Raw genomic sequence first — 12,836 nt, forward strand, 5'->3', positions numbered from 1 at the left:
CGCAGATGGTGAGCAATTGCATTGTGCATCACTCATTTTATATGTTCTATCGTTATTATTTTTCCCTTTTCTGTTCTATTACACTGTCTTTATCTCAACCCACGAGTTTTTCTCACTCTTACCCTTCCGATTCTCTCCCCGTCCCGCTGGGGGGGGGCGGGAGTGAGCAGCTGCGTGGGTTTTGGCTGCTTGCCGGATTAAACCACGACAGGTATAAACATGGATCTTTGTGCCATATCAGGTGCTAAAACATTTGGATCCGTTCCTTATATTATCCTGGCTCTTACAATGTGATAATCGGTACATGCCCATTACAATTACTTATTGCCACTGAAATCTGTCTGTCTAGGAGTTGCATGCTTGTTTTATTCAGAATCCAAGCAGAAAATCCAACATGGCTTTGTGCTTATTTTCTTTAGGAATAATAAACGTGGGCAACAGGGCTGGGACAGGAAGTATATTGTCCTGGAGGGAACGAAAGTGCTCATTTATGATGCAGAAGCAAGAGAAGGTAACTTAGCATTTCTAGGAAGAACATTTTTTTTAATCTTCAGATATTGTTTCCTGAGTTGAGAGGCTTAAAGATTGTTACTGTTTGCTGTGGCCATACCTAATTTAGCTAAATCTTCTATAATAAGGCAACATTGTTGTTTTTCTAGACGGTTAACAGTTTTACTAGCTGGTATGTCATAATAATCCAGCTGTGAAACATCCAGTGTGTACGCACTTCATTTTGCTATCACAATTATTTTCTTGCTATTTATGTTTGTTGTTCTTTCTTAATCTGCCTCCCCATTCTCCCTGCAGCTGGACAGAGGCCTCTGGAGGAATTTGAGCTCTGCCTTCCTGATGGTGATGTAACTGTTCACGGAGCTGTAGGAGCTACTGAACTTACCAATACAGCAAAGACAGGTGAGAATCTTACGTAGATGAGGTCAAATGGATTTCATCTGGCTTGCCATCAGTTGACATTCTGTTCGGCTGAACAGAATTTTCTCCCTTTAACTTTCACTCTGTAACTGTGTAATTTTGAGGTTACCTCTATTTGAGTTAGGTGAATAGGTCAGTCATCTAAATTTAGTTAGACATAGGCGGTTGCTTCTGTCATGGTAGTTGAACTGTGAATAATATAATCATCAAGCCAAATGGAAGTAAATTTTAAGAGTTTTGTAACATACTTAAAAGCACTCGGTTTATTTAAATTTTTTCTCTCAATGCTCTCTATCAAATGTGAAGTGTCATAATACATGCCACCATTGTGCTCTAACCAGAAGGTCATTAACTTAGAAATACTGTGGGGTGTATAGTCTCTTATTATGAAAAAATGTCGATGTTTTGATTTGTATGTATTGAATAGAACTGATGAAAAGATTATGTATGTCTTGACTTTAACATTAAAGGATACAGACTGTTAAAAACAAAGGTTTCCATAACCAATTTTTACAGATTTTTCTTGAACAGTACAGGGAAAACTTTAGTCAAGTGGCTGTTTTTGTACTTTTTTTCCACAATGGTATTTCTTTCTCTTTTGAATAAAAGGCAAGAAATTATTTTTATTTAGTAGAGACAGCATTGTATGTATGGATTGCATCCATATTTAGCTTTAAGTAGCTAGCCTGTGCAGGACCTGTAAAGGAGAAACCTATGTATAAATTGCCATGGTAACACGTCATGATGAATACAACTTCTCTCCAATGAGGCTGAAAGGTGTTGATTTTAAGTCCACTGACAATATTCCAAAAACTAATCTAAGTCTTATTCTATCTATATAACATCTCAGATGTGCCATATATCCTAAAATTGGAGTCTCATCCACACACCACTTGCTGGCCTGGTAGAACACTCTACCTGTTAGCACCCAGCTTCCCTGACAAACAGCGCTGGGTCACAGCACTGGAATCAATAGTGGCAGGTGGGAGAGTTTCCAGAGAAAAAGCTGAGGCTGATGCTGTGAGTATAAAAGTTTCATTTTAATAATAAAATATTCTGGGAGGGAGCAGAGTTTTGAAAAATAATTTTTCGGTATTTGACATACTGAGCTTTAACTGAAGGTAAGTTATTACTTCTGCCTTATGATGTACAATATGAGTACCAGGAAACTAGTTCATTGTGAGACACATGCTTTGTATTACAAACCCTTTTTTAGACTTGGGGAGTATAGTAAGAGGATCCCAAATTTGTAGCTCTGTAATTCCAGCAAACAGAACAGGAAGAAAGAGCAGTTAGGACATGGTTTAAATCCAATCTCATAATGTACCACATAAGAAACAAGCAAAAAGCTCCCTCCTCTCCCATTCTTACGGAGTCAGGGGTTTTTTGTTTCTTGGGGGGGGAGGGGTGCGTGTGTGTGTTTTTTAGTTTAAGTTTTACTCCTGGTAAGAATAAGAGGTTAAATGGATTTGTTTTTGTTTTGGATAGCCTTTTTCATTATTGTTGCACTGATAACTCTCTATTTTCTGATAAAGGGAGATCTGATTCTATGGCATCGCATATTAGAATGTTAGCTCTGGAGGTAGGGAATATCTGACTAGCAGGAAATCATCTCTTTTCTCATGCTGGCATTCCTATTTTCTCTGAGGAAAATACATGCTCCCACCACATTTGGACTTTTTTTTAATCCTTCCCCTAGGAAAATTTCACTGCTCCAAGCAGGAGATTGGGGGAAATGGAAAGGATAGGGACAGAGTTTAGGTTAACTCTGATCAGTTTGCCTGACTGTGTTTCAGGTAGATAAATGTTTACTATTTCTTCTGTAGGCAATATCCCTGCAATTTTTAGCTTTCTGAGACAAAAAAATGTGTGCCAAGCTTTTTGCCTGTCTGAAATTATGACCTTACATTGTTAAAATACTAATAGAAAAAGAGATAAAGATTAACTTAACCAAAAAAAAATATCTTTTTGTTGTTTGCAGAAATTGCTTGGAAACTCCCTGCTGAAGCTAGAGGGTGAAGACCGTTTGGATATAAATTGCACAATGCCCTTCAGTGACCAGGTAATGATAATATTCAGTCAGGCCCTTCTGCGTATTGGATATTTCATTCATGGAAAGGGTCTCTTAAGAGCAATATGTGTAATTATATACTTGTTTGTTGGTTTGTTTTTTCTCTTCACTGGTAAACAGTATTGTCCAAGTTTGCTCTTGGAGCATTCCTTGTTCTCCTCATGTAAGGACTATTTTTATTTTTCTCGTGTTGTCACTGTAGGTAGTACTGGTGGGTGCAGAAGAAGGTCTCTATGCCCTGAATGTACTGAAGAATTCCCTAACGCACATCCCAGGAATGGGTGCTGTCTTCCAAATTCACCTCATCAAGGATCTGGAGAAGCTACTCATGATAGCAGGTAGGGGGCTATATGTTACCATTTGTCCTGCAGTAAATGTATGGTAATTCCTTTGTACTGCTAGGAGTGCTGCAGTGCCGGGCTTTCCTCTGGATTCATTACAGCCTTTTTTTTTTTTTTTCATCAGCATATTGTCAGGAATCAATTACTGTGGTTAGCACAGTATTGTCTGAGGCTTTCTTGTAAATGAATATGTGAATGAAGGCTCAGTTAAACCTTCACAAGAAAGTGATTTCCCAGTTTCCAAAGCTGAGGGAGGGAGGAACCAGAGACAAAACATTTTCAACTTAGGGGTTAGTCGTCATTTTAAGTTCAATTTTAAAAGTGTTGAGCTGATCAGAGAGCATCTCTTTTCCTAATCACTACATAACCTTTCTTTTTAACGTCGTTGACCATTTGAGGACCACAATGTGATCACTGTGGCCTAGGGCCAGCAACTCTTCACCTCTCTTGCTCTAAACACTAATCCATGTAACAAAATTGGGACTTCTTTCATGGTTTATTTAAGATTCCCTTATGAAAGGAAAACTAGCTTTAATTTCTCCATCTGTGGTGTTCCAGAGATAATCCCTTCCTGCACTGAGGTAGGCATGCTGAACATTAGGGTTTATCTTCATCTGAAAGCCCAAATTATCAAGTGTCTATATGACATTTGTAGGGAGTGAAAAACAAATTCTCTCTCTTGTTCTGTTTGTTCTGCATTTTTCCCCTTGTAAGGATTTAAGCTGTCCATGCTTGATTTGTTTCAGGGTGGCAGAGAAAAAAGCAATTGGAAAAAGAAAATCTCACGCAAAATTAGGAGAAGGCTATGTTACTGTATCGCTAGACTTCCGAGAGGAATTGGGCTTGGCCTATAATGCGATTTATTAGGGCACTTCTTGGAAATCCATTGCCGGTTCTGTTGGCACAGAGAGGCTAAAGCACCTTTTACTTTAAGAAGTTCTGAAGGGTAAAATGAGACTTCCTGGCTAATTTTGAATAGTGTCCTAATGAGGCCACTGTTATTGTGACCTACTAGACCTTAGCAACACTAATAATCCACAGAGAGAATGGTTGTTCTCCCAGTGGATTCACTGCCTGTTGTGTGGTTGGGTTTTTCTAAGTTTTCTGTTTCACTTTTAATAGGAATAATATGGAATGAATTCTACATGGTACATTGTGACTGTTACCACAGTAACAGCCTGTAATGATAAGCTGCTGCTTAGGTAACAACAGACTTTTGTAGAGAACAGGGAGTTTTCCCTTGACAAAATGTAACCATTTTTGTTTCCAGGAGAAGAAAGGGCTCTGTGTCTTGTTGATGTAAAGAAAGTGAAGCAATCTCTAGCCCAGTCTCACCTCCCAGCCCAGCCTGATATCTCACCAAACATCTTTGAGGCTGTCAAAGGATGTCACCTTTTTGCTGCTGGAAAGGTAGGATACAGCTCCCTCATGCCCCCAGACCACCCTTTATACTGCACTGAGTTTAATATTAATGAAATTAGCACCTTTATTTCACTGGCAACAAATCCAAGGTCTATATTCTTCTTTTAAATCTTTTTCTTCAAATAAGAAGAGTATAGGGGCTGAAGAGAGGCTAAGCTGGAGCCAGTATGGAGGATCTACTACTAATATGAATAAATTCAGTCAGGATGACATGATGGTATAGTCTAAACTGCTACATAATAAGAAATATAGCATAGCATAGTATAACTGCCTCCTCACAGCTGACTTCAATTTTTAGATTTATAATTAGTGAATTCCATCCACTGTTTGTTCTTGAATGTCATGTAACAGTTTCCAGGCTAGCAAATTTACTTAGGTGTTTGCGTCACTTGATAACACTTGATATTTACATTAATTCCCAGTTTTAGTATGGAACATTTAGCCACAGCAAAAATTCTCATTAACAATTACTTCTACAGACTACTTTGATTACAAACTGAACATCATTCATTTCAAGGTGATGTTTAAGATAACAGTTTCGGGGGTTAAAATTTAGACCTAACCTGTGTGAATTTCTTATTCCTTTTAATGGAACATTTTTCTGTTGAAAATCTTCAAATTTTTTATTAACTTCTTTCAAGTATAAAAGAAATCATAGAAGCAGTTCAAATTCACGTTCTTTTTTGAGAATGTGAAGAGGCTTTTCATTATTACACTAATTCACAGTAACTACCCTATTAAAAAATGTACTTGCTTATCTCTGCAAAGTTCTTTTTGTGGCAAGAGGTACTCAGAGCCGTTTCACACGCTCAGCATTAGAATTTACTCTGTATTACCATCCTGAACTATGCTTGTAATCTTCTTTTCAGGTTGAGAATGGTCTTTGTATCTGTGCTGCCATGCCCAATAAAGTGGTTGTTCTGCGATACAATGAGAGCTTGAGCAAGTTCTGTATCAGAAAGGTGAGCTTAGTAATTCCCTTCAGTAGCTAAGGTAATTCACAGATTGCACTAAGACTTTGCTTTGGAGCAAACATCTTAAATCTTTTTGCATGCATAAGAACATTTGTTTGTCAGCTAAAACGATAACAAATTGCAACATGCACTGACTAAAATTGGAGTAGGCAGCAATTTCCTTTAATAAGAGCTGGCATATTTGGAGAGATGCAGAACAGAACTATGCTTTTCTGAGATACTGGACTCAGCTGTAATCACACCCTCGCTTATTTACCCAGAAAAGGCTTTCTTCTTAATTGTCCAGCAGTGTTCCCTCACCTCTGTTGTCTTTGGAGAAATCCATAACAAATGACTTTTCTCTTCTTTGCAATTAAGGAAGCAATGAGTATCTGAATTTATTTACTGTACCAGTGAAAATCAAAGGGTATTTGGTATGATTCCATCACAGGATAGGCAGCTGTTTCCCATACTTACCCTGATATACATGTACTTTCTCCTGGCCAGCAAACAGGGCAGTAAGATGTGGATCTCATGTGGCTGTGTGTACACCTCCTCTGTATGTAACCCTGTCCACCTGCAACACCGGTACTGTACGGTACTGGTACGTGTATTGCTTCATTCTGCCGTGCATGGGTATGAAAAGCAGAACTACGGCAACTCTTCTTCAGACAGCCAATTGCAGGCAGATAATACTCTGAGCATCTAACCCACTATTCCTCTTGAAGGCAAGTCCAATGAATTGTCATGAATAAATTTTATATGCTCATACACATCCAGAAAAAACCAAAATATTAGGGATCTTCCCTCAGAACAGAGACTTTAAACACTCCCTGCCTTAAAATGGGCTGGTACCTAGAAACGCATGTCCTCTCCAATTCACAGATTAAGGGATGTTCAGGTCAAACTACATATCCCTGTGAGCTTCTGCAGGTTATGTTGAAGGCACCGGTTCAATTTACCGCTTGACTGAGGCTTTTATCCCCACCGAGTGCTACGTTGGCACTGCTGTAAGGCACCAGCGTCGGCACAGTAATTCAGATGCTGGCCTCCTTGAAAGTAAAGACATGTTTGATGGAGAAGATCTTGGCACAAACAATGTGGATGCCAGCAAACCTGGAACATCTACAAGCATTGTAGCTGATACCAACTCTCGCTCACAATGGAGCAGCAGCCGGCAGGAAACACTGAAGACGTACAGTCACCGTCCTCTGCTAGTGCTGCCATTCACCTCCATACTGCCAAGGGCTTCCATGCAAAACATGTAAAAGCGTGTTTCAGAAGGCAGGTTTTCCTTGTCTTTACTAATCCAGACAACTGAATTTAGATCGTAACAAGATGGCAGCAAGCCCAGAATATGCTTTTCTGTTCTGCCAAGTAAATTTCCAGATAAACTAGGAATTATGCAAGGAATCTTGTCCTCAGAAGATCTCGGGATCTGTGTGTTGCGTCAGGCTAACCCACAGAGCTATCCTACCTGTTCAATGACAATACAAATCTTGGTGGACAACACATCTGTGTTACGTTGTACAAAGAAGGAAAGAAGATGATGTATGTTTGTCTTCCTTTTTGCTTAAGGAGCCATCAAGCTAACTTCGTAAGTGTTAACAGCAGACATACTTTGCTTTTGAGAGACAGTTAGTGACTTTGAGGTTGCAAGCAATAAATGTGGCAAATCTTCCAAAATAAGAAAAATCTGTAAAGTGTTATAGGGAACTAATACTGGTCCGAACTTTCCTCCTCTTTTTCAGGAGATCGAAACCTCTGAGCCTTGCAGCTGCATCCATTTGACCACTTACAGCATCATCATTGGAACCAACAAGTTCTATGAAATTGAGATGAAGCAGTATACACTGGAGGGTAGGAGACATTTCCTGAGGAACGCACCAAGTGGCTCCACAGATACCTTTGGTGGGGCTTTTCTAAAGCAGTTTAGAAAAAAAAAGTTGGTGCTGATCAGGCTGGTTTTCTCCATTCTCTTTGCAGAGTTTCTGGACAAAAACGACCACACTTTGGCCTCTGCTGTGTTTGCTGCTTCCACCAACAGTTTTCCAGTCAGTATCATCCAAGTGAACCCAACGGGGCAGAGGGAGGAGTACCTGCTGTGTTTCCACGGTAAGTGTGTGGTATGGTTGTGCAGTTGTTGCACGACATCTGCTCGCTCTGGTTCGTGAACTGCCAGAAGGTACCCAAGTACTGTTGGAAGGAACGCTGAATGGAGATGACTTTCGAGTACCTGGTAACGACGATTTGTTGAAGACTGTGAATCTAAAAGCCCTGGAAGAGTTGTGGCTGGTGGTTTAAACAGTAAGACGCACAGGGCATTGGCACTAAAACAGCACTTGTTGAGGTGCTTTTGGTCAGCTTGCTTCTGGCTTAAAAGTTCTCCGTGCCTGTGGATCACTTGCCACAGCAGGCTTCTGTGACTAAAGGGAAGGGATTGTAGTCAATGTTAAGTGCAAGCAGGTGTTTGATTATCCAGATAAAATGTTAAGGGCTTTTCAAACTTCGGCATTCTTGTCTGGTTTCCATAGAGACAGATGAGACTTTTTAGTCTTCTTGTGATCAAATAAAAGAGGGTGTTATTTTTTTGTATAGCTGCTTTTGTTGGCCCTCTAGGATAGTGTCATGGAGATGCACAGGAAGTCTTCAGCAGCTCACTAGCAGTAATTTTGGGTGACTTATAGTAGGAGTCGCATAGTCTTCCCAACTGTAGATTAAATAATAACCTTACCTTAACTGGTATAGTGAGACCTGGAATTGCAATAACTTTCGGTACTGAAAGTACTCCTACATGTAGCCAATTCAATGTCAATTAGAGTACTTGGCAGCACTCTAGGATTTGCAAGATAGTAAGCACCCTGTCCCTGCTAAAAAGCCCAGGGTAAATTGCCTTTGTCACTTCAAAAATAAATGAATTAAGTTCAGGCACATGCTCATGACGTGACATTACTTTTCTTGGCAGAGTTCGGTGTCTTTGTGGATTCCTATGGAAGACGCAGTAGGACAGATGACCTGAAATGGAATCGCTTGCCCTTAGCTTTTGGTAGGTGTTGAGGGACATTCACTTGGATTATGGAAATTATTGAAACTGGGAAGCACCCTGTGGGACAGGTATTCTTCACTCAGCGCTTCCGTTTCCTCTTCCCTCTCCCAATTCTCCCAGAAACTGTGGAGATTTTCCCATGATTTAAGATAATTATAAATCCAAATGGCAAACCTTCTGAAGTATAAACAATTTGAGGAAAACTAAACCAAAGTTATATTTCCTTAATGTTCCTCGTCTGACAGTGATTGAACTGGCTAGTGGAATTTTTAGTGATGCTTGGAAGTTTCTGAAATAGTCAAGAATATATAATGTCAGTGTGGTTCCCTCTGGCCTTTCGTACTACCTAGTGGGATTTTGTTCAGTTAAGAGTCTGTATTTATTGCCTCTTTCACCATTTTTGGTTAGTAAAATTCTAGAGATACAGATTGTTTCAAAGCAACAATTCCTTAAGCTTGCATCTCCCTATTTAGTAATAGTGTCCATGTCTTATTACAGAAAATATATTCCCTTAATTTTCCTAAGGGGCTGTGGGGCTCTGTTGTGCTCACTGATGCTTTTTAGAAGTTTTTAATAGAGAATTTTATTTTGTATTTTTCCTCCCTCTGTGATGCTCCTTCAGCCTACAGGGAGCCCTATCTGTTTGTGACCCACTTCAATTCCCTTGAGGTGATCGAGATTCAGGCACGAGCTTCTCTAGGGTAAGTTGTTCTCGTTTCATTACTTTGAACAGCACGTGCTGCAAGAATATGTGTACTTCCCCGGAAAAGGGACAGTGTTGTCATAGTAAAGACTTTTTCCTGCAATTTTATCCAGAACTCCTGCACGAGCCCACTTGGAGATACCAAATCCGCGGTATCTAGGGCCTGCCATTTCATCTGGAGCTATCTACTTGGCTTCCTCCTACCAAGACAAATTAAGGGTGATTTGCTGTAAGGGCAATCTAGTGAAGGAGACCAACAACGAGCAGCACCACAGAGGATCTTCTGCTACACGCAGGTATGATGAAGTCCCTCTGTTATGGTCCTTGCGCACCTCGTAAGCAAACTTCGCTCCAGATGGCTTTTTCCCCCCAAATGGGGGGGAAATGTTGGATGCCCTGGTTCCATTCTTAGAGATAGAGGCTGGCGTTAGCCAGCTATTGTAACACTGGAATGGAACAAGGAGTAGAGTCACTGATGTTTTAAAATCCAGAAGGCGAAGAAACATTAGCTCTGTAGGAATATGTGGGTAATCTCCTCCACAAACGCTTTGTCATCTTCAGCTAGTTTACTTTTATGTTGTGATATAGCTGTGACTTCAAAGCTTGGTGAGCTTAGATGCTATTAATATGACACTAAACATCGATTGACTGTAACATGCTCTAAAGCAGGAGCCCCTTCCTCTTAAATAATGACTATGCCTTAGGGAGATGGCGTTGGGAAGTTGTGATACGATCTTGTTCTGTTCAGCAGAACGGTGATACTTCAGCCAGGTGAATAAATACTGGGGTTGACAGTGCCACTGTGCGCTGGAAACTGAGAAATTGAGGCTTGTAGGTCATCCTAACCTGGCCTGAACATGCTGGAGCTACTGAAAATTTTGTATGTGAAAAGGCATATATCAAATTTTAGTGTACTTTTATATGGAAAAGTATACTGCTGAAGTAGTTTTGTGGCCTATACATAGACATGACTTACATTAGGAATTCATTAAGGCACTTTACTAGTGTGGCTAATGTAATGAATACTCAGCTATCAAAATATCTTGGCTCAGGGAGGTCTGATGCTGGGTGTTTGGGGAAAGTTACATTTTTGCTAAAAGAAAATGTAACGTGAGGTTTTTGTCGCTCAGCTGTTCGCGTCCATTATTTTTGAATGACAGTAGCCCTAACAAGAGAGGTCCGCCCACATACAACGAGCACATAACCAAGCGGGTAGCATCAAGCCCAGGACCACCGGAAGGTCCAAGCCACCCTCGAGAACCAAGCACACCACATCGGTACCGCGAGGGAAGGACAGAGCTGCGGAGGGACAAGTCACCTGGGCGACCACTGGAGCGGGAGAAATCTCCAGGCCGGCTCCTGAGCACCCGCAGAGAAAGGTCCCCTGGAAGGCTGTTTGAAGAGAGCAGCCGAGGACGAATGCCTGTGAGCGGTGCCAGAACTCCTCTTGCTCAAGTCAATAAAGTAAGTCAGGAGCCAGGGGCACTTCTCTCTTTTCTCAGGTAAAGGCATGTACTGCAGAAGAGCTGGCGGTACTGTGGAGTACAAGAGCAAATCAAATCTCACCCCCCTCAACTTCTATTAAAACAGAGCACATACGCTGTAACTCACTGGCCCTGTGAACGCCTTCCCTTGTGCTAGTTCTGTAACTGCAAAAGCAGCTTGACTCTGGAACAGGCTAAAGTCCTCCAGATCTGAAAGCAAACAGAAATCGAGTTATTGAGGACCTGAAGGGGGACAATGTCTGGAGAAAGGAATGTGGGAGCCTGCTGTGTTCAGTGATGCTGGTAGTACCTGCCTTTGTCAGAATTATGCCGCCTAGAAGCAAGCAGGCATACAGCACTTGCTCAGCGGTAGCAGCAGTAGTTAGGTGATGTACTGCTGCTGGCACCTGTGCATATGTGAGAAAAATATGTGCAACCTGTAACTGTCTTTTTATTTCCCTGCCAGGTCTGGGACCAGTCTTCAGTGTAAGTCTCAGCTAGACAAAGTTACTCATCTTGACCTGCAGGAAAAAAAAGGAAATATACTGAGTATATGCACTCCATATGTCTGCTGCCCAGTTACCAAAACAGCATTCCTGGGCCACAGCTAGCTCTGCATCGGGAGACATGACGCTTTTGAAGATTGTTCGCATCTCAGTTAATTTCTCTGCACTTTCCTGCACTCCTGTTTTTGCACTTTGTACTACTGTTACTCTTTCAAGCAGTTCATGAACTTTTTGTATTCGCTTTAGTCCCTAGTAGTTCATCAAAGAAATTACATGGGACTAGAGTCCCACCCCAGGTCTTTAATGTGGTTAGCACCCCTTACCAGATAATTGATCACAGTTCTGAGACATGCTGGGAACGCCTGGTGGCCTGGAAACAGAAGGGCCAAGGTGAGCGAGTCTTTCAATAGAAGGTGTGATTGGATATTCTCTACAGAACACAAGAAAAATGACTTCTGATTAGTCTGTTCACCTGCCACTTCTGAAAGTTATTTTGTTCTCACTAAAATTGCTCTAGAGCAGCTCTGATGGGGAGGGAAGAACCCCGCTTTAAACGATCCCATGTGCCCGGCCCTGAGACAAAGTGCATTACCGATAAGCTACTGGGGTGTAAGACTTTATCCAGGTCTTCTGCATGACAGTTCACTGCATGCTGCTGCACCATCACTGGCTGCTCTCTCCTTTTAGGTTGCTTTGCTGAGTAGTGTAGTGTACCTCACTTGTAAATTAACTGAAACCTTTAGATTATGCTGCAAAATAACCGTTAATTACTCTGGAAATTTGGCATCGAGGAGTTAACGAGCCTTATTCTATGACAAGAATTACAGTACACTTGTGTTCTCCTCTCAGCACTGAACATGGTCCCTTCAGACATGACACCGTGGTCCTGACAGTCCCGGGCTCCCCAGAGGGAAGAGCAGCCCAGGGCTGGCTCTTCCCGTGACCTGTAACAAGTCGTACAGTAAGAACCAAATGTCACGGCACAAGAGGATACTCACAATGAACAGCTTTAGCGGTTACTGAACACGCCTTCGCCTTTGCTTCTGCGTATCTAACCTCGAGCCATTTATTGCTTTCTATTCTCTTTTGCTGTGAACATGAAGCAGAGAGCAAATGATTTTCAAAGCAGGTTTTGACCATCCAATCTGCAATAGCAACATTCTAAGTGAACAACCATGTTCTTTACAACTAGAAAGAGCAAAACTGCATCCAATCTTCCCTTGGCCACACTCTTAAACTTCTGCTAGTCCCTTGCAAGCCTGTGCTAACCTGTTCTAGAAACCCATAACAATTCAAATGCCTTGTCAGTGTCCTTTGGCGAGTTTCATGAATATTGTATTCTGTTCTCTTGTCTGTTGGGTTATTTTAGATCAGATGATT

General features: G+C 41.3%; 1 protein-coding gene across 1 annotated transcript in view; it reads left to right on the forward strand.

Moving 5' to 3' along the window:
• Positions 1-11,478, forward strand: part of CIT (citron rho-interacting serine/threonine kinase) — a 37,393-nt gene extending 25,915 nt beyond the window's left edge. Inside the window, exons 18-31 of the mRNA XM_009581741.1 lie at positions 420-511; positions 808-912; positions 1,781-1,950; positions 2,912-2,992; positions 3,204-3,339; positions 4,613-4,752; positions 5,634-5,726; positions 7,469-7,577; positions 7,704-7,832; positions 8,683-8,763; positions 9,386-9,464; positions 9,580-9,762; positions 10,627-10,930; positions 11,417-11,478. Coding sequence (XP_009580036.1) covers positions 420-511; positions 808-912; positions 1,781-1,950; positions 2,912-2,992; positions 3,204-3,339; positions 4,613-4,752; positions 5,634-5,726; positions 7,469-7,577; positions 7,704-7,832; positions 8,683-8,763; positions 9,386-9,464; positions 9,580-9,762; positions 10,627-10,930; positions 11,417-11,440 — 1,726 coding nt within the window. The 3' untranslated portion in view covers positions 11,441-11,478. The remainder of the gene's footprint in view (positions 1-419; positions 512-807; positions 913-1,780; positions 1,951-2,911; positions 2,993-3,203; positions 3,340-4,612; positions 4,753-5,633; positions 5,727-7,468; positions 7,578-7,703; positions 7,833-8,682; positions 8,764-9,385; positions 9,465-9,579; positions 9,763-10,626; positions 10,931-11,416) is intronic.
• Positions 11,479-12,836: the final 1,358 nt, after the last annotated feature.

Source organism: Fulmarus glacialis, unplaced genomic scaffold (assembly GCF_000690835.1).
Source record: "Fulmarus glacialis isolate BGI_N327 unplaced genomic scaffold, ASM69083v1 scaffold38757, whole genome shotgun sequence".
Taxonomy (NCBI): Eukaryota; Metazoa; Chordata; class Aves; order Procellariiformes; family Procellariidae; genus Fulmarus; species Fulmarus glacialis.